The sequence below is a fragment of the Chanos chanos genome, chromosome 5 (genome assembly GCF_902362185.1).
Source record: "Chanos chanos chromosome 5, fChaCha1.1, whole genome shotgun sequence".
NCBI classification, from domain to species: Eukaryota; Metazoa; Chordata; class Actinopteri; order Gonorynchiformes; family Chanidae; genus Chanos; species Chanos chanos.
Genome location: NC_044499.1, coordinates 21,290,569 through 21,311,916, shown reverse-complemented (window position 1 = coordinate 21,311,916; position 21,348 = coordinate 21,290,569). Strand labels below are relative to the sequence as shown.

The following is a 21,348-nucleotide window of genomic DNA, read 5'->3' as shown; positions in this document are numbered from 1 at the left end:
TAACAATCCAATAAAATAAAATGTAAAAAATTACAAGGTAAAAGCTAGTTCACTGAGGAACCAAGTATGGTGAAGTAGGGAGACACTCTATTCCCCTGGAAACTGTAGTATGGAAAACTTTCCCCACATATAATGGGTAGACACAAGTTTTCCTCATTCTGAACACAGTGCTCTATAAGGTATGATGGTTAACACACAGGTTATCTTATTCCTGTGGTGAATATGCTCAACATGTTAAGCAGTTTCCTTCTCAGACCCACAGAGAAAAATCTGTTAGCAACCAGAGATGTATTTACATGGACTGGATTATTGTTCAACTTGCTTGAAATAATGAAAAAGCCATATAGTGTAAAAGGCTCTGGGTAGTTTGATTGTTTTTAGTACACATAAGAATATGAAGTATAAAGTCTTTCTTGTGATAATGAGAGTAAATTTGTATACATGTGTCCCATACAGCCAGTTCTTTTTTAAGTATTAAACTGGATAAATTATTTGTCCTATTCTGTAATATCTCTTATTGATGCATTCCACTCAAACTACTTGTGAGTACTTAAAATGGAACTTAGCTCTTTTGGTACAAATTTTGTATCTGAAAAACTATAACACTTAAATGTACTGTCGGTGGCATGCCAGAACTTTAACCAGTCTTTTCATGTGTCTTAATTGCTTCTTTTTGTGCTGGAACAAATCAATAGGAGCTTTAATTTGTGCATAACAAGAAGGTGACTGGGTTGAAACTGGAAGAGAGAGAGAGAGAGAGAACGAGAATGAGAATGAGAGAGAAAGACCACTGATCACAGACATACTCATGTTGTGTTACATTGTGACAATCAGACCTCACATTCACAATTATTCTTAACATACACTGAACACAGATTAAAACCCTCAGTAACATAGGTTAGGTTACCCAATCATCTGTCTAATAAGAAGTCAGAAAGGCAAGGTTACATTACATGTGACCTGCCTACTGTACCCATCTGTGTTGCTGTGTCTAGACCGTGTGTCCGACACGTTGTCTAAATACGATTATGTCACAGTGGTATATAACATGGGTTTGACTCTGCTCTCACAGCGGTATCCATGGTAGTTAGGCTACACACTCAATATGTCAGTGGGGCAAAGGGTGTGTGGGTGTCATATGTCAGGGCTGTGTTTGAGTGGGGCATGTGAGGCCTGTCATGTGAGACTTGATCTCACCTGCAGCTGTTTGCAGTGACTCATTCATTTACACACTCATATAAACCTCTGGTTTGTTTTAGAACTCATAACACATCGGCCATTGCAATACAGTCCAGAATAAGTTCATGCAATGCAGTCCACAAAGGCTTACATTGAGAACAGACTCTCTTGGGGGGAAAAAATTGAGCTGATATAGGACATAGCCACCAGTGTACTTTCATTTTCATCAGCCCTTTTCTTTTGTCTGTTTTTTACTCTGTCTTAGATATTTGACATGTTAACTGAGTGCTGTTAACTTCTAAACACAGGGCTCCGTATTCAAAACGTGTTGTATTGTATTAGTCTGGATAACCAATATTAGGCATGAAATAATAACCTCAAAGCATATCAGGTTTAATATCAAGCAGTTTTGATTCCATCTATATCAGTTATGTCCATCTCAGAAACAAAACTGTGCAACCATTTATTGATTGTTTTAAAGGTATTCTGGAAGCTGTTTTTCTGTAATTTTCAGTAGTTTAAAATGTGTTTTCATTTTGTTAATCACCAGGTAACTGTCAGGTGAGGTTGTGACTGGTTAACATTAAAATCTTATTCCGGCCTATGTCTAAACGAAACCCAAAGAAACATATTCTAAATCTCTGATTCTAGTATCTTCACAGAATAACTCATCTTTTGGTCAGTTTCCCATGGTACCTCAGGATCTGTGGAGTTGTCTCATTGCCCTCTCATCCTCCCATAATTCCATTTGCCCATAATAATGAATAATGATTGAAAACGGGTGTTAACAAGGTCATCACTATGGCAACTGCTGGCTTCACAGAGGCTCACAGGAATGGATTTCATCCTGTGAGTCAAGTAGTTTTATACAGCCAAAGCATTGTTTTAGTTGTTCCTCTCAGGGATTTTGTTGCTACATAATCTAATATGTTTTGGTCAGTACTGTGTGTCAAGGCTAATCTTTGCTTATATATTGCTGATTGCAGTATTGAATCACCTTTAGGAGGACGCTAGACCATCTGCAGTCTGCTCTTGTCAAGGGCTCGGGAGTACAGCCAATAATTAAATGAGAATTTTTGTCTTTACATATATATACATAATAACATCTTTTTAGTTTTTAATAGCATCATGTTTTTGCAGCGTACATTTGTAACAATGATACTTTTTAAAATTGAAATATTAAGATTCATTCTTTCCATTATAGTTGAGTTTTGAGTTTCATGATATTTAGTATGAGATCACACTGCGTAGCAGGAAGTGATGATAGCAATCATGCATCTCCTGAAGAAATAGTGGGTTAAAAAAAAATGATGTACTATAATTTGCTTACTGTTAAATCCCTGATCTTAATAGTAACCTTCCAGGAAACGATCACTACAGTTAGTGGTTACCGTCTGGATCTCTTAAAGCGCCGACACATAGCTCGCAGTGGGGAAACCTTGTAGACAAGACTTTCAAGAACTATGTCAGAACTATGTCCCTTAACAACTCAAACAGTTGTTCCTCTGCAGCATGGTCGCATTACAAAATTGCCACCTTAAATTAGAGAACCTATCCCTCATCATCTGACGTTGATTTTTCTCCTTCTCAGCGTCTGGCCTCTCCTCTTCCCCTCCTACGCCGACACAGACGCCGACTCAGCTGGCATTCCCTACGGAAGCTCAAAGCACTACTACGGAGCGCCTGGAAACACGCTCCCGCTCTCTGTCATCTCCTCCAGACACAGGACAGCGTTTTAGTCTGCCACCCTCTGCCAAGCCCCCCATCCCTGCTTTCACCCCCAACTCTACCTCACGACAGGTGAGCCACACAAACATCCCTTACCTCTGTTTGACAAGTCAGTACTCCGAACTGTAACAGCCTACTAGTTATACACAAATGTGATCCCTGCATCAAATATCAGGGATGAGACAGTGGTTTATTTGCAGGATACTTTCCATCGCTGTATTATAGCAAATATAATAGTGAATCTTTCATTCAACTAGTACTAACTGTATAGTTTTAAAGGTGTCTGAGTTCTATGACCTGTCCAGTCTTGCTCTTGCAAAGCAAAACAAGCTACAAAAAAACCCAAAACAAAACAAAACAAAACAAAAGAGCCAGTTCCCGGGGTATTTGTTTCTGTTTTTAATGGCTTTCGGAAGTGCTTTTGTGGTTTAAGGACAGTCTCACTGATGACTGAAGGCTGTCACCTGTTTACAAGTATCCGACTCGGTTGTACATCCTATACTCTGCAGATTTTCCGAGAAATTAACTCCAGAGTGTTTCATCAGAGCAGCGTGCTCATCCCTGACAGTTGCATAAAAGTGTTTTGGGCCGGATGGTGATCCCTTCCTTAAAGCTGTTATGACGAGATGTGCCTCGTGTCAACAAGATAGTGTTTGTGCACCATCTGTTCAACTGGGCTCGATTACAGGCACTCTAAACCATTTGGTTATTTCCCATATTCTCCAATGCTTCAGTACCACGGCACTCCAAAGGGAACAGGCCATGGAGTTTCATGCATGCTCTATAAAGATCTGCAGATTTATACCAAAGGCTGACATTTTCAAAATGTCATAGAGCTGATTGGAGCTCTGGTGATGGATAAAAGGGTGATTTTGACGCTTTTTATGACAAATATATAACTGCACAGTCAATATGTCTCACATTTCTAAGTCTTAACTAGTTTTGTTACTTTTCAGCAGACCATTTTAGGTATGTTAAAGGCCAATATGAATTAGTATTTTTGCCTATCCATACAATGCCATTTAGAACAGTTTACCAATAAGAGTCATAAGCGAAGTGTGAACTCAACCCCTCCACAGGCAGACAAACACACGCAAGCACGCGCACACACACATGAAAGCATGTACACATGCATGCACGGACACACACACACACACACACACACACAAAATAGCATTCTCTTGCTTACCTAATTGCAACTACTGTAAAATACTGTGACTTTTCTCTTTACCAAGGCAGTATAAAGTCATGTAATTTCCATTCTCTTTCTGTCACCTGTGATATGTAGTGACTGTGACACTGTGGTCGAGCATCACTGTACCGTTGGTGTTTAAGCCTGAAGGATTTATAGCTATGCAACTATCAGAACAATCAGAAACACCGCATCACTGTGGTTCAGGTTTATGGTGACTATGGTAACTTCTGTATCCCAGAGGCAACAGAAATGTTTCTTATGCATTGTGAAGTAGCCAGTTATCACTGATAGAACTGATCTTTTGTGATTAATCATCTAAACTTCATAAGGAATTCAATCCTGTGAATTATGACCCAAACTGAAACTGAACATTTCTGATTTGAATTAAGTTACTTTACCTTGTTTGTCATTTGTTAAAAAGGCATAGCCCTATGCTCATTTAGCATTTCATAGTTTACAAACGAAATACATATGTTATGAGCATAGCTCTGTGCTCAAATTACTTCTTAAACTTCAGGTTAATGTATATGTTCACAGATAGATGCAATCAATAATATATGTATATTTCGTTTGTCTGTGAAGTATTAAATGCTACATGCAGCTGGGCTAACACAGGGCGATGTGATATACTGATACACTCAGTGTATGACTTGGGAGTTCAGTCTATTGAGGTGAGCAGAACATCTCCATTAAGTTGCAGCAGGGCACCGTAGCCATCTACAACAGTTTTTGTGTATCTAAATAACTTTTCTCCGCAGTCAAAAAACGAACCCAGACCCATATCTGCTGCGTTGAGAAGCATGGTTCAGAGGGACATGGTCACATGAAGTAGTTTAGTAGTGTTCCACTTCCACCTTTAAGGGGGTGTGTCAGTCTATTAATATTCTACCTATGAATTTGCCTCAGAGAGGAAGCAACGCATGTGGACCTGGGCAAGGACAAACTCCCGAATGCGTGGGTTTCTCCAGTAAACGCTGTGATTGCCCTTGGGAAATCGGAACTACAACGACAAACAGAATACGAATTGGTCTGTTTTGTAAATGCCGTCTAAGTTCTGAGTTGAGTTTTGAGTTTCGGCTCGTTTTGTCCAGAGAGAATACACGAAGCTGTTGTGTGCTTTCCTCGATGACAAAAGCCTGATCTGCTGATAAAAACTCACATCATCGCATGTGACCAGTCTTCGATCAGTTTTATATGTTTTGTATACCGTTAACTTTCAATGAGCTACTGAAGAGCGGCGCGAATATCAGCCTACCTGTAACTGAAAGCCTCTCTCTTTGGCAGGTTTACGGTTTAGCTGAAGGCATGTTGGAGAAACTTGAACTTGAAGATGAAGGTAAGCGCCTCGTCACAAGATTTAAAATATCCTCAAAACGTCACAAACTGATTTTATGCCCTCCCAAATGCAATCTACGTAAAGTTAACAGAAACACGTTTTCGGTGACTGGTTGCTTTATGTGAGGGTTACAATGCTTTCTTTCTAACGTCAGTAACAACTTGGTAAATAGAGCGTTTTACTCATTACGGGGGGAAAGGGTCGACAGTTTTTCGGCCTTGAATATTGTATGTGATATGAAATAATGTTCATGGCACTTGAAGTTTCTGTCTACCTGATTGGGTGACAGTTGTCTTAGTATACAGTCCCCCATGTTACCCCAATAGAGTTGGTGTATTCTAGTAAAATGAAGAGCTGAGAACTGTGAGCCTGGAAATCCAAATTTAAACAGGTGACTTATGAATGTGTAGTGCAAGTAACTGTTTGAGCTAAATCTTTTGTTGTTTCTGTAGCTGCTGAAGAACCAGGGAGTGGTATTTACATGCGCTTTATGAAGTCCCACAAGTGCTATGACATCATCCCCACCAGTTCAAAGCTGGTGGTTTTTGACACAACACTACAAGTAAGTCAGACCCTCACATAGATCTTTTTATGTCACAGATTGATCAACAGTGTTCCCAGAAATCACTGCCTCCTGTAAGGTGTGTTTTGTGAGGCGTTCTCAGTCTGATGCCTAAATATATTGCATTTTCTTGGTTTTCCATACATTTCACTTATTTGTCAGTGAAAGTCAAAGTTCTCTTTGTGTCGAATTTTTTTTCTCTATCAGAGAGTTGTATAGGTTCAAGGTTTTTAATGTTTGTTTTATGTAGTTGTTTCAGTGGAAAAGAAAAGCGTCTTGACTCAGACCGCTCTGTCTGGAGTGGTCATAAACCTGAGACTGCTGAAGTTAAACAGTAATCATGTGTAAGCATTTTTTCCTTCAAAGACAGATCATTTCACAACTTCACCCAGTGAACGCAAGGTTTCTCCTGGTCTTAGGTCTGTTTAGGTGAGACAGTCCTCAGATGGAATATTTTATTTATTTTGTTTTGTCCAAGGAACACTCACTCACTGATCCAGAAGGAAGGTCAAGATTTTCTAATCTGATACTTACAGGCTTAGTGATCTAGATGTGGGTAGTTTTGTCTGCTACTCTCAATATAATGGTTAGGATCTTAATCTGAAAGTAGGTTTATGACCATTGTCATCAGAAGGGCTTTCTCTCAGTTCCTTACCTACTCAGTTCTCTACTTTAGCCTAAAATGGATCTCTTAGAGTTGCTTGAGATTCTTCTTGCTGCATGAATGTTTTATTATCTGCAGCAGACACAATAGGAAATACAGTGTGGAGATTAAAAATTAAAACAACTCTGAGGTAGCTCCGTTTTTCGTTTACAGAGGCAAACTCTATAGAAACTCAGCAGCAGGATTTCGCAGTAATGTGGAACTCTAGTGGAGTCTTTAACTGTGTAAAATTGTATAAATTGTGCATAAATTAATTGGAAAAAGTCACCATGGTTGATTGTCTTAGTGAGCTGTTAATGAGGTGTGGTCAGAGGTGGGGTACATTAGTGAGATGTTATGGGGGAAGGGATGCATGTGGAAGGTATGCTGTAGATTTGCAACCAGAGGTGTGTCAGTGAAGCACTAACACAGGAAAGCAGAGCACAGCAATAAACAGTTGATCTTTGTGTAAAACTAAGTTGACATATCTTAAGATGTGGGTACAAAAGACCAGAGTTTGCATCCAGGTTTTTCCCACCACCTCAGTTCTCCAAACTGTCTGTGATCAGTAAGGTTGTGCCCTTGGTCCTTGTTTTCTCTCACTCAGGTTAAAAAAGCATTTTTTGCCCTTGTCTCCAATGGAGTTAGAGCTGCACCGCTATGGGAAACCAAGAGACAAAGCTTTGTGGGTGAGTATTTTAAGCTTGAATACACTGTTTGTGTATGTGTGTGTGTGTGTTTCTGTCTGTCTGTCTGTCTGTCTCTCTCTCTCTCTCTCTCTCACTCACACACACACACACACACACATACACACGCACACTCACTCAGTCAGTTCACTTTCCTTATTATAGTTACTTCAGTGAGCACATGTTCTGAGTGACTGAGGAAATATGCAACTTGTTCAATCCTGCAAAGTTTTATTATCAGTCCTCCCTCACTCAAGCTGAAACTCACTTAGACCCTCTGAAGTCCCATCATACAAGGCTTATTTTGTTGCCATGGCATCTAATTTGACCTCCTCAGACATAGCTACATTTATCTACCAGACAGCCCATGTTTTAGTGATAAGTAATCAGTAAGCATGGGTTTTCATGTCCTCTTTGAGCTGAGTCTGTATACTGAATGTTTCTGTCTCTGTCCCGTAGTTTTTTTTTTTTAACCGTTTAGGGCTGTGATAAGGATGCTGGCTACTGTCTGTCTGAGAAGCAGTTACAGTTAGAATGCACCAGGATAATCTATATCACAGATAATGTTCACCACATGTTTTTTTAATATGAAATCTATATCAAAGATAATGTTCACAACATGTTTTTTTTTTATATATCAAATCTGTATCAGTTAATGTTCACCATGTTTTTCTAACATTAAATCTGTATCAAAGCTAATGTTCACCACATGTTTTTTTTTCCGTTTAGGCATTCTGCATGTTACTCTTTGTAACACCAGTATTTCAAAGGCCGCTGAATTTTGTATGAAAGGATCATTATAAATAATAGATTATTATTGTTGTGGTGGCTGGTGTTGTTGTTATATCTATTTCACATACAGCGAAGCAGCTCAGTTACCCAGCGTCATTATCCTTCCGCGTAATTTTCAATGTATGCCCATCAGTCCTATAAAACACAATCTGAATTCAGTTTCATTTCTGTTAGGGATGCTGACGATTACAGATTTCATCATTATACTGCATAGGTACTACAAGTCACCTCTGGTACGTTTCCACACAAGGATTTTGTCTGTTTTTTCCTTATTTCAAATATTTTAACATAAAAAAAAAGAAATGCATTTGCACTGTGAGTTAAAATTTTTTCCCACAATATTTCAGGTGCAAATCTATGAACTGGAAGAGCATAAGATAGAGACGTGGAGAGGTATTGCCCTTATTGGTTTAAAACAGAGGTTTATGATCAGAATACTTTTACAGTAATTCATAACTTTATAAAACGTGAAGCTATGAATGTTTTTTTTTTCTTTTTTTGCTCTTGACATCAGAACTCTACCTGCAGGAGACATTCAAGCCCTTTGTCAGCATATCACCTGAGGCAAGGTAAAATGTTTGTTTGTTTGTTTCCTTTTTATAATTTCAAATAGTGTTCATTTTATTTTACCACTTCCATATTTTAGTCCTGGATAAAAAAAATATTAAATTTCAATAGGGCTTTTGATAGGGAAAATATACTTAGACCTAAAATCAATGAAGAAATAAGTCAGTGTTACCTGTGCAGCCTTTTGCTTTCTGATATCTGCCAATCCCTGAACTCAGCTCTCTTCTGTGTCTTACTCTGTTTGTAACCGCTGAGATTCGGCCTCTAAGTGTCAGAACTTTTCACTCTTCTATGGTGTACTGAACTTTTACTCTCTCCTGTATGAAGCTAGTACATCAGGGACTTTGTGATGAGAGAGTCTAATTAGAATGAACGTCAGGCATGCAGAACAAGTTATCTGAGGCTGTGAGCGCAAGTAACAGACTGTGGCTTTTCTCATTAGTGTACTTAATTCTGCTGTGTGCGTGTGCACTCGCGCATGAGTGTGTACGTGCGTATGTTTAAGTATGAGTGTGTGTGCGCGTGTATGTGTGTTTGACATGCAAACACAGGTTGCAAGCATTCACACATGCTCTGTGTTTTCTTTAGCATATTTGACGCAGTTTACTCACTCATCAAAAACAAGATCCATCGTCTGCCTGTCATTGATCCCATCACGGGGAACGCCCTCTACATCCTGACCCACAAGAGGATCCTCAAGTTCCTGCAGCTCTTTGTGAGTCACCTCCCCTGGACTGAGAGCCTTAGACTGCATCACTTAAGCCCTTTCCATTTGCAGAGCATGTGATTAAGCAAAACTCACACTACAGCCAGTCAGTGGATGTCCTCTGTTCTCTGTGTGAAGGACAAAGGAAACACCTCATTGTGAGGTACACATCATTATATGTGGGGCAAATGAATATGTCTGTGGTAGTTTACATGTCCTCTCTCTCTCTCTTTCTCTTTCTCTCTCTCCCTCTCTCTCTCTCTCTCTCTCTCTCTCTCTCTCTCTCTCTCTCTCTCTCTCTCAGGTGTGTGAGATGCCTAAACCGGCCTTCATGAAGCAGACCCTGGAAGAGTTGGGTATTGGCACGTACAGTAATATCGCCTTCATCCACCCTGACACGCCCATCATTAAAGCCCTCAGTATCTTTGTGGAGAGGAGGGTGTCTGCACTGCCTGTGGTGGATGTGACAGGTAAAAAACAAACAAACAAACAGAGATCTGTGTTAGCCCTCTGTGTTTGGACTCTGTGGACTTCTCTGTATACACACTTAACAGAATGTCTGATTTAGACATGTTGTATGGTGTTTTTTCATGATCGTATATAATCTACATGTGTAGTCTCACAAATTCTGTGTAGTTGTCCATGTTTGAAGTCTTTGTATCCTTTTGTTTGTCTCCATATGCCCTGTGTGTTTGGCCTATAGATGCAAAATCTTGCCTCTTTTTTCCCTACCTTTTAGGAAAGGTTGTGGATATTTATTCCAAGTTTGATGTCATAGTAAGTCTCTTCTATTAATATCTGTTTTTATCAGCGTTTGTATCTTTTCAAAAGAGAACTTTGTCTGTACTTTTATCTGTGTTCATGCGTACATGTGTGTTTGTATCTGTATGTCTGCACAATATGGCGCTCAACACTGAATTGTGCAAAATATATTGAGTTGGCATATCCATACCGTGTCAAATCAGATAAGGTTGTTGCAGCACTGTCTCAGATTTTGTTCAGACCTCGTCTATATCATGAATGGGTCCCAAAACTAAGGCCTGTTTTGTACACTAAATGACCATACATTAAGCGATTTCCACATGCATTTTCATGTTCCTACTAGTTATTCCACATACCATTTTGGTCTTATGAAAATGACTGAAAAATGCTACGAAGCCTTGTTTTATTCTTAATAACTTCATGTCTTTAAATGGTAGAGACCTCAAATATTGGCACAAAATTAATAAAAGATTGTATTTGAAGAAAAATAATGTTTGATACCATTTGTGCCCAAAAAAATGGATTTATAATATCCTACCCTCAGTATCACCTTCGTTTAGGAATTTAGCACTTTTTTGTTTTTTACAAATCTAGGGCATTGTAGAAAATCAGTAGGCTTGCAGTACAAACTTTTAATAGTTCAGTCATACTGAGAACATGTTTGTCTTCAATCCTACAAAGTTTGGTGAGGCTAGAAATAATACTACTCAGGATATTAATGCCCAAACATGGCTTCCCAGCGTTTTTTTGAGTGTAAAAAAGAAAAAATATGAAGGGCCAAAAAAACATAAAAACATTGGAATTGAACAAAAATATTTGACAGACCTTAGTTTTGGACCCAAACATCATATGGACAAACTTTGAATGATCAATATATATATGTGTGTGTGTGTGTATGCGTATATATATAAAATGTGTGTGTGTGTGTAGATAGATTGATATAGAAATGTATCTGTGTGTATAATGTTTACTTACTGCATATGTGTATAGTATGTATCTTTTGATGTGTTTGATGTGAATGTGTGTTATAAAGTGTGTTAGCAGAGACTTTGGGTGGTGGATATATCGTGTTGCCTGCTGCTCTGTGTTCATTAGTGTTGTGGGTGTGTGTAGAACCTGGCTGCTGAGAAAACGTACAATAACCTGGACATCACAGTCACCGAGGCTCTCAGACACCGATCACAGTACTTTGAGGGAGTCATGAAGTGCCAAAGGTTAGAGACCCTGGAGACCATCGTCGACAGAATCGTTAAAGCAGAGGTATGTTCAGACTTATTCAGTCTTGCACAAATCACACATACATACACACATACACCTGCTAACTGGCGAACTTGCTTTGTGTCATACACTGTCTACCTTGACAGACCAAGGTCCTGTAGTTTCCTCATGCAACATAAAGCATCCACACAAAAAGTAATTCAACTTTCAGTGAAAAAAAAAAAATCCATCTAAATGCTGATTGTAGACACCTTTTTCCGTTTTTTCCCTGTTAAAACCCTCGTCTTCCTGTATGTCAAGGTGCATCGTTTGGTGGTGGTGGACGACAGCTCGCGCATTGAGGGAATCATCTCTCTGTCTGACATCCTGCAGGCTCTGGTGCTCACTCCAGCAGGTATAGACGCTCAGCATTCCTAAACTGTCTCCTCTAAACTCCACCTGTCTCCTCCATCACGCCACAGCACCCCGCCCTCCACTCCTCCCTCCTGATACTCCTCTTGTTGGACATCTCTCCTTGTCTTAGCCCAACGGGCCTCCTCTTTGAGGTACAGGCGGCATGACCTCTCACGCTACTGGTCAAGGCTGCTCTGGAATGCTGCTCTGTTCAGTTTGCTTTGCTCGTGGCTGTGTTTCCAGAAGAGGTTTTTGTATATTCACACTTTGTGAGCTGATTTTTTTTTTTTGTTTGTTTAGTGTATAAGGATGTTTAAGGTGTTGAAGGGTGAGTGGGAATCAGGCATGTCTCTTCCTGGGCTGCTTTTGTACACTGTGTTAAACTTTGTGAACTTGGTATGCAAAGTAACCTTTTGAATACTTGTTTTGCATCCAAGCTGAGTAATACATAATAGGTCAGACAAGTGGGACTCACTGTCCTCCTAATTCAACAGCTGATCAGATACCTAGTCTGCTCACCTGCCACCAGAGAACCACAATCCAATCACAACACATAAAAACACCATAATCATTTCTAAATACAACCATCTCATGCCAGACATTACACTTTTATCTAATGAGAATGTTGTACAGTTCACTTTCAACCCATATCCTCTTTGCTAGGTTCAAAAAGTCAGATTATACAGATTTAATCTATATTCTTTAATCTTTACACTACACCATGTGTTGTTTATTTCATCATTCCTTTCCTCGTGCTTCCCTTTGTTGTAGTCCATCATACTGTAATGATTAACACAAGCACTGCAGTGATCACCTTGATGTGTGAGTGGTATAGTTTGTCAGGAGTACTTATTCTGTGGATAATTGTTAAAAATGATAGAGATCAAAGGAATGTAGAGGACCACAAAAGGGTGACACATTAACAAAATGGTTGAAATTTGTCATTAACTTTAGCAGTGGCTTTGACACACCTAAACTGGGACAATTGGTCTGAAAAGAGACCTGCTACAGAGCATTAGAAACCCTCCCTGTCCCAATCGAATCCCCACACCTGTAAAAACCATCATTCTTGTATCCATTAACTCAGATGGTAAAAGGCTCTTTTTTTAAGTGGAGAGACAAATCACACCATTATCACATATGGTGCAGTTTTGAAATGCAGATTATAGCTCTGGGTGTGCTATATGTGTATTTTGACTTCGAAAGAGCTAAATTTCAAGACGTTTTAGAGGTTTTTCAAGAACGGAAAATAAGGAGGTGGAGCTATCCCCTGGATCTTCAAAATAAAAAAAAAACCATTACCTCTCTGCAGCTCTGAAGTCTCAACCACATCATGTTAATAAGGACCAGACAAATGGCTGACTGTGTAGTTATAGTGACGGCAGTTAGCATATATAATATATAATTGTATCGGTTTCAGCTTGAAGTCATGAGCTTGCCAGTTCCATTTATTTTAATTATGAATATACAATGCCTATACAATGCCTTGCTGCATGTCTGTGTTGAGAGGCTTCAGTTAAGATGATGGCTGCGCACAGTTGAACTAATAAAAATCCACAAGTAAAGACCAGATCATTAGGGTTTGATTTGGCCTGCATTTCAAGATGTTTGGTCTTCTAAACACTGCACTTTCAAAGTGTGTGCTTGACAGAGACCTTAAGAGCATAGAGATTTGGGCCACAGTTAAAACATCTGTGGATTTTTTTTTTCTTTTCATTTCTAAAGATTTCCCTAAAATTCTTCTGACATACTCCCAACCATTTCATGTCTTTACTGTTTCACCAAAATCGCACATCTGCTTTTACGATTCAAGGACTTGATAGTATGAATCAGGTGTACTAGAGTGTGAATAGAGGGAGGACAGGAACTCTCTGAGAGTGTTTAAGGATAAGTTTGAGGGACGCAGTCCTAATCTAACCTTCTTCTCTCCTCTCCTCTCCTCTCCTTTGCAGGGAACAGCCAGGATGAGGTTATGAAAGAATGATGGGACAGTTTACGATTACAGTCACACAGGAAAGACATACTAAGGACGGGGCCTGATGCAGACGGAATCAGCCTCACCGAAGGTCCCAGTCCAAATATAAGGGCAGGCTGATGTGGAGAATTGTACAGGGGAACTGGAAGAACCAAAAACATGACTCCACTCTGGATTGTTTCCATGCCTTAGCTAAATGCAACATTTGCAGCCTCCGTAGACTCATAGACTTGTGTGGAAACCCTAAAAGGACAAAAAAGAAAAAAACGCACAGAACTGTCACTCTCTTTCTGATTTCTACGCTGGGTTAGTTCTCAGTATCGGTCGCTATGCTGTGAACTGCCCTGTTTTATGGGTTTGTTTGCTTCATCATGCTGCTCTTTGTAATTGTCATCGACGACAGTGCCAAGTTGTTCACTGTGGGAGATACATTTTGTTTGTTTGTTTTTTGTTTTTTTTTTTTAATGCGAGAAAGCCATGCGTTTTATGCTAGATGAGACCATAGTCCTTCTCAGACAACAGGCATGTAATAACTTGTATTGGGCTTTTTAGAGTTATGAGGACAGGAAAAGTTTTCATAACTCTTCGGCAGGTCTTTCCTCAGAATGACGAACTGTGTTCTTGGACTTTTGTGAGCAGGACAGAGGACCTCTTGTCTTTTATCCGTCTATTGTATAGTCGAGTCCTTTAAGGGGTGAGGACATGAAATTGTTGTCACTCATCCTGAGCAACCAAATAAGCAGAAACATGGTTGCGGAACTTTTGGCTGACTCCACCCACTCATCCAAAAAAAAAAAAAAAAATCCTGCTGCCTCTTTACCCAGTCCTGTGTCGATAGTGCCTTGTGTTAATCCCGCCCATTCTATGGAAAGGAGGAGATACAATCTTTTTTTTTTAATGCCTGAAGAAATGAATGTACCAAATCAAAGTTAATCCTGGGTCACAATTTAGTGCAAAAGCTGTAACCAAGTGTTGTATTTGTGTGTCTCTGTGGATGCTGGAGGCATATTGTTTGGTAAAAATGAATATGCTGTGAAAAGAGACCATATACAAGGCTTTCTTTTAAAAGACTGTCATTTTCTTTCATGTGCTTTAGACTTTTTTTTGCAGAAGTGGTTAACTGCATGTGTTACCCCTGCATATGCACTAAGATAAGGTAACTTGACTTTCAGTAACCAAGGTGATGCAAAAGGAGGCAGTGCTAGTGGACGCAGTCACAAAACACGTTTCCATGGCAAACTTGGTGACTAATCTACTGTGTAAAAAAAAAAAAAAAAAAGTGTCAGAGAGTACACTGTCTCAGTATTTGCAGTCAATGTATGATCATGTTTGTGTAGTCACAACTTTTACCTTTTTTTTTTTAATTTTTCATAACTTTTTTTTCTTAGTTATCTGTTTGATTTAAACATTGGAAGCATTGATCAACCAAACAAAACAATGCACAGATTAAGCATGGATAATGACACTATACTGTTCTGGTTTATTTTCTATGTTTCTGATTTTAAATATTAACTCAATGCAGCTTCATGCTTTCTTGTGTCCGGCGTGTTCTGTGAGTGGATTCCTGTGGCGTCTTTTGTGGCGGATCTGAGTGCACTGCTTAGTCATAGTGTGCTGGATAGATGGAACTGGAGGAAGAGGGAAAAAAGAGAAACACAGGCCCAGACATGATCTAAGTATGGCCACAGTCTCCCTAACGCACATCTGTCTCTATTCTATCTGTCTAACTTTCGTGTCTGTATAAATTAAGGGAAACTGACTGGATCCACAAGTGTAGATGAGCTAGTTGAAGCCAGTCAAAAATAGAAACTCGCGTCTCCTTCCAAAAGAAAATCACTAAACTGAAATCAGTTCTTACCGTCAATGTTCAAGTGAGTGTCGTTTTAATTAACGCTGTTTAGTGGTGTAAAGCCGTGGTCACGATTAATACTTGATTTTTTTCGCTTTTTTTTTTAAACTTGAGTCATTGAAGTGTTTTTAGTAGCTTATTCGCATTATCTCATTCTCATAGTGACTGGATCGTTAGGGTTGAAATGGTTAAGAACAGCTGCGATTTTGGCTACTGTACATTTTCGGTACAGCTCTAAAATAAGTACAGCTCTAAATAAGCAAACAAATAAATATCAAGGCAGGACAAATTTAACTATTCTTTTTATTCCGTGAAGGCAAGTTAAACAATTTTAGCGCATCCTTGTGTCCCAGTTTGTCATTTGAATCCCTGCTTCCCCCTACGCTTTGAAATAACGCGTTTGACGAAGAATTTTGAAATACCGCTCGGTTCGAACACTTCAGCTAAACAAGTTTACCCAGTCCGTTTGAAGTTTTATATTTTGCATGAACCCTTGAAGCCTTGCTCAGTGAGAAATGCGTACTGAACCGTAAGTACCGTGCCAAAGCCTTCGTTGTGAATACACGGAGGCGTATCTTTACACCCCTCTGATTTATGCCAAATTGTTACATATTCGAAATTATTTCACATATCGTATAAAATGTGACTTTGCGTGAGAGTGTAAAACCAAGCTTTCTTACAAAGTACCCATATTCGGACTATCTTAAAAATGAAAAGAGTATACCTGTGTCTTTATGGCCTAACTGGAGGAGCACTGTGATGTAGTTTTAATAGTGGCCACAGAGAGGCGCTACCAAACAAACATTAAGCCTTGGTAATACCACCCCACACTTTGTCTTAAGAAATTATGCGGGTGAAGTACTAATGAGATGTACCATGATAAGAGATTAACTCAAACAAAATCAATTAGTGTATTTTGAAATGACAAGACTTAAAACTGTAAATGCAATATTCATTTTGAGTGTTTCTAAGAAATATGTACAGGTTCGGTATATTTTGATATTATCGTCTTTAAAATTTTCATTGTTTGGACCATTATGTAGCTGCTAAACTTGTGCATGTGTACTCACAGTTTAACACACAGACCGACATACTGGACAAATGGGGTTGGATGTAAATTTTAGACTTTGCCTCCAGGAATTTTAGATTCCGGCCCCTCAGAAAGAACAAGTTGTGAGGCTGCTTGTGTGTGCATATGTTCACACAGTATAACTGTTCAGTAAAAAGACAAAATTAGCAAAAAATTCTGTGATGTCAACCATCATATTCAAAAGCAGCATTTGAGCTGCAAATGAAGACTCTAAATTAATACTAGGTTTACATTTGACTGTATCATCTAAAAGATGCAAGCCAGTGAATGAATTAAAATTTAAAAAAAATCAGAGATAAGAAGGCTTTAAAAATTCATCTGAAGTGCCTCACATGTATTTTGTAGACATGGTAAAAGAAACTGAAAGAGAGAAAGGGGAGAGGATTAAAGAGAGGCTCAAAGGGTTGAAGTCTTGTTCTTCTGTTCTTCCCTTTAGGGGTCTCTCGTTCTCTTTCACTATTGGTTTTACTGCATCATGCTTTTCACAGAATATGTAGAGCATTAGGAGCTAGACAGAGAGAGAGAGAGAGAGGGAGAGAGAAAGAAAGAAAGAAAAGTGAAACTTTGCCTGAGGAAATTACTTTTCCATGCATGCCATTTAACGACATGAAGTTTGTGAGCATGGCTGACTGCGCTGTGCTTTGAAATGGCTTTGAAGTCTAGGAGATCGTAGAGACGAATAACACAGCCATTGTAAAGTTCTTTTTTTTTGTCAGGTACTTTGTGAGTGAAGTCTGTGTGTGTTTGTGTGTATAGCCCCACAGTACACCTGAGACTTCTGTCAAACACACCTCTTCTAATAGTGCATTTATTCCACTCAAATATCAGCTTTTCTGTAGCACGTCAGTGATCACACTGACCACACATACACTAAGGGCAGTTATATACCATTTCACCCTACTCCTCTACTCTGTCCTGTATATGCATGATGATGCAGTAATAATAAAAAGTCTTTTATATAGCTCCAAATAGGTAAAACACACAATATCTGTGAAGCATCAATTTATCAAACCCAGTTTAATGACACAGTCTGACCCAGGTCAAAGTGATTGTAAATCTGTTTTATTGGGCTGTCAATCATGGAAACATAGAGGGATCATAATAGCTTATTCAGCAGTGTGACATAGTAACAGCTATTTACAACACATCTGCAACCATGGTGGCCTTGTATGCATTGTACAGTTGTGATCATTAACACACTAGTAGCAGCTTTCTAATGGGCACAATTGTGCGCCCATGCCAAGGGTACGCCACCTCCTCACTTCTAACATTACTTTTTTTTTTTTGACTCGTGTGAATCATGCAAACTAATTTACATTGTGACATTTTTGTTTCCTTTTTTCCTTTTTGTTAATAAAAGAAGAAAAGTAATGGAAAACAATGACATAAAAAAAAAGGATGAACATTAAGGTCAACGATGTGGACGATTAAAAAGAAAAAGGGACTGTGTTAAGTAACAGAGTGCTAGATTGCCCCCGTCTTTCTGTGAAGCAGAGCCGACCAACAGCGTGATGGAAATGTCTCAACAGACAGCTTAATCAAGACCAAATGATACCCAAGGGACAAAAGGCAAAGAAAACATTGCGATCAAGTGGGATGGTGAGACTATCCTTATCTTTATTCATCCTGTTGTTCTTTTTTCCCCCCAGTCTTTTGTTTCTCTTCTTACCCATAGTTGGTTTGGATGTAAATTTTAAACTCCGGCAAGCCTCAGAAAGACTGAGTTGTGAAATTCCTTGAGTGCGTATGTTCACACAATATAACTGTCCAGTAAATAGACATAAAATTAGCCAACATTTCTGTGATGTCAACCATCATAATCAAAAGCAGCATTTGAGCAGCAAATTAAGACTCTAAATTAATATGTCATTTACATTAGACTATATCATCTAAAAGTTGCAAGCCAGTGAGTGAATTAAAATAAAAAAAAAACAAAAACAGAAACAAAAAAAAAACAAGAAACAGAGCACACTATTCTATTTTCCTGTAGAGTTCAATTGATTAGATTCGTGTACCTAATAATAAATAATGAAGACAAAAAGGATGAGAAAATATCTAGTTATTCTATGAACTTTGTTAGCCTGATGTAAGTAAACCTCTTGTAGACAACCGTTTATGTTGGTATTGTAAAGGTAGTTACTGTTAACTGTAAAACCAATGTCACAACTGCAGTGACATAGATACTTACTGTTGCTCCAATGTAACAGCTATGATTCTTAGAGAGATGATTTCACAATGTAGAGAAATAAATATGGCCTTTTTTTTATTGCTGTTTTTTGTTTTTGTATTTTTTTGTGATTTTTTTTTCTGAGAGATAGAGCGGACAATTAAAATCAGATGAAATAAAAGACACGAAACACTGTGTATGCATACAAGACAACAATAAAATGAAAACTACTATAAAACATGAATATGTGACTGCCTGAAATGCGTGAAGTAATGTCAAATGAGGAAGATGAAGCCTACGCGTCGAAGATTTTGTAATAGCAAAAGACAAGTGGGTACATTTGCTCTTCATACACTAACAACATAACTGTCACTGATGAATGGACAAAGCAACAACTCTCTCAAACTTAACCAAGAATTAAACAAAAGATAAACTGCAGTGTGCTAGTGGAACCATGCAGAGATTCATTTAATTCCCTTTTCACTGGTTTGTTTAAAAACGAACAAACAGACAAACAAACAAAAAAAAAATACAAATGTTGTGGCTAGAACACTAATTGGCCCAACAAAGAGAGTGTATAACCACAATTCAGTGCAATCTACTCTGTCTCTTGATTTTAAGGTTATTTCACAGACACTTTGAGCTTTGAGTAGACGAGCACTCAAATACGTTACTGATTATTTGTCTCTTTTATACCACGGTGGTCAGATTCCCCTCTCTCAACCTTCTCAGTGTTCCTCGTATAGAATATAAAGAGACTGAAGAGGCAGCTGTCCGTTTTTATGCGTCCAGAATGTGGAACAGACTACCCTTCACGGCCAGAGAAGCACATTAAGGGGATCATTTAAACAATGCTGATATTTGGCTTTTACTTACTCTTTGTGCGTTCTTTGTTTTACATGACAGAATATTTTAAAGTGACTGTACACTTACCAATGCACTGTTGGATACTTTTATGCTAGTTTTTATCTTTTATCTTAAGTCTTAATACTTTTACTGAAATCTTCTTTACTCTTATTTGTTTTATGATGTCTGTGTTTAACATTCTATGATACATTCTCTATAAACAATAGATATTATTAGATATTACTATTATTAGATAGACATTCTGATTCTTTTTCTTCTTATTATTGTTGTTGGGGTGAGGTAAATGCAAGTGTCAGTGGGTAAAAGCCTAACAAAAAATCGTCTAAATGTTAACCCCTGTATCAGTGGCCTGTCCAGAGGTGTGGGTGGTGATCATGCTGTGGTTAAGCAACTGATCTAGGATCAGGGGAACTCTGATATGAATCTGTGAAGTAACACCCTAGGATGCACCAACACAAGGGCTGTGACACGTAGTGAGCACCAGACTCATACTCCTCCAACTGATTCCCCCTCCAGAAACAAGCCAGAGAACTGTAAGAGGAGGACCAATCAGTCATGTTGACGACACATGTTGTGTCACTGTAATGAGACTGAGTCTGTCCATAAGGGCGAACAAGAAGAGAAACTGAGATTCAGAAGACAATAGAGAAAAATATGCAACCAGTATAACCCATTATAACCAATGAAGAGCACAGATACTGGATCTGTTTCCATTGTTTTGCCTGACTGGACGCAGGTGGAGCAGGGGCCACGGAGGGGACTGTAGGGTTTTAACACAGCTTCTTCACATTCCTCACTGACTCCGCTGTCCTGACAAACAAGCTCACTTACACCTGTGGAATGCATGGTCACATCTCTTACTGTGCCTCATTGGCTTCACTGTTTTATTCTCTCTCTCTCTCTCTCATTTCAGTGTTGGAAAAATTTCCACATTGTTTTTCTTTTCACTTCAAAGCCTTAATATCCTTTTAATCAAAATCTTTAATCTGACTAAATATATGATTCTCTCTCACCTTCTTCTAATCCTCTTATACCCCATCAGTCAGGAAGAATATGTTACTAAAAAATTCTCTCTTTCTTCCTCTCTCTCTCTCTCTCTCTCTCTCTCACTCTCTCTCCCTGATTCTTTGTCTCTTCACCTAGTTCAAATATAAAACCACTCAGAGCGGAGCTGTGTTAAACCAGATTTGAGAGCTAACTCAACTACACAAGGTGAAAGACACTTATTGGAGATAATGACCTGCATTGGGATTTAGATTCAGACCAGCAATGTCTGGGTAACTTCGCTGTTTTTTTTCTTTTCTTTTCTTCATCACATTCACTTGTGTTCAGCGTACAGCAAGGAATGTTTGAACTGTCACATCTGCTGGGCTTGCTATTTCTGAAATTTGTCAACTTAAAGATTTCATCTAAACCTTCAACAACCTGCATCTGACTAAAACTCTTCTCTGAACTGACGTGGCGTTGATTCCCAAAGAGGGGGCTTAACATTTGACCATCTGATTTGGTCAAGCTTTCCTTTAAATGTTTTCAACCATCCCATCGTTAAGAATTTCCGGTCCTTTCTGTTTCTGTTTCTCTTTTTCTCTCCGTCGACATCCTGAAAAGTCCACGTGCACTTACACCAGCAATC

At 38.8% G+C, this 21,348-nt stretch overlaps 1 protein-coding gene across 1 annotated transcript in view; it reads left to right on the top strand.

The window, feature by feature from the left end:
* Window positions 1-14,296, top strand: part of prkag2b (protein kinase, AMP-activated, gamma 2 non-catalytic subunit b) — a 31,558-nt gene extending 17,262 nt beyond the window's left edge. The window contains exons 4-16 of the mRNA XM_030773764.1: window positions 2,771-2,979; window positions 5,327-5,438; window positions 5,891-6,000; window positions 7,251-7,332; window positions 8,296-8,354; window positions 8,469-8,514; window positions 8,636-8,690; window positions 9,277-9,403; window positions 9,699-9,864; window positions 10,134-10,171; window positions 11,270-11,416; window positions 11,675-11,768; window positions 13,720-14,296. Coding sequence (XP_030629624.1) covers window positions 2,771-2,979; window positions 5,327-5,438; window positions 5,891-6,000; window positions 7,251-7,332; window positions 8,296-8,354; window positions 8,469-8,514; window positions 8,636-8,690; window positions 9,277-9,403; window positions 9,699-9,864; window positions 10,134-10,171; window positions 11,270-11,416; window positions 11,675-11,768; window positions 13,720-13,751 — 1,277 coding nt within the window. The 3' untranslated portion in view covers window positions 13,752-14,296. The remainder of the gene's footprint in view (window positions 1-2,770; window positions 2,980-5,326; window positions 5,439-5,890; window positions 6,001-7,250; window positions 7,333-8,295; window positions 8,355-8,468; window positions 8,515-8,635; window positions 8,691-9,276; window positions 9,404-9,698; window positions 9,865-10,133; window positions 10,172-11,269; window positions 11,417-11,674; window positions 11,769-13,719) is intronic.
* The last annotated feature ends 7,052 nt before the right edge of the window (window positions 14,297-21,348 follow it).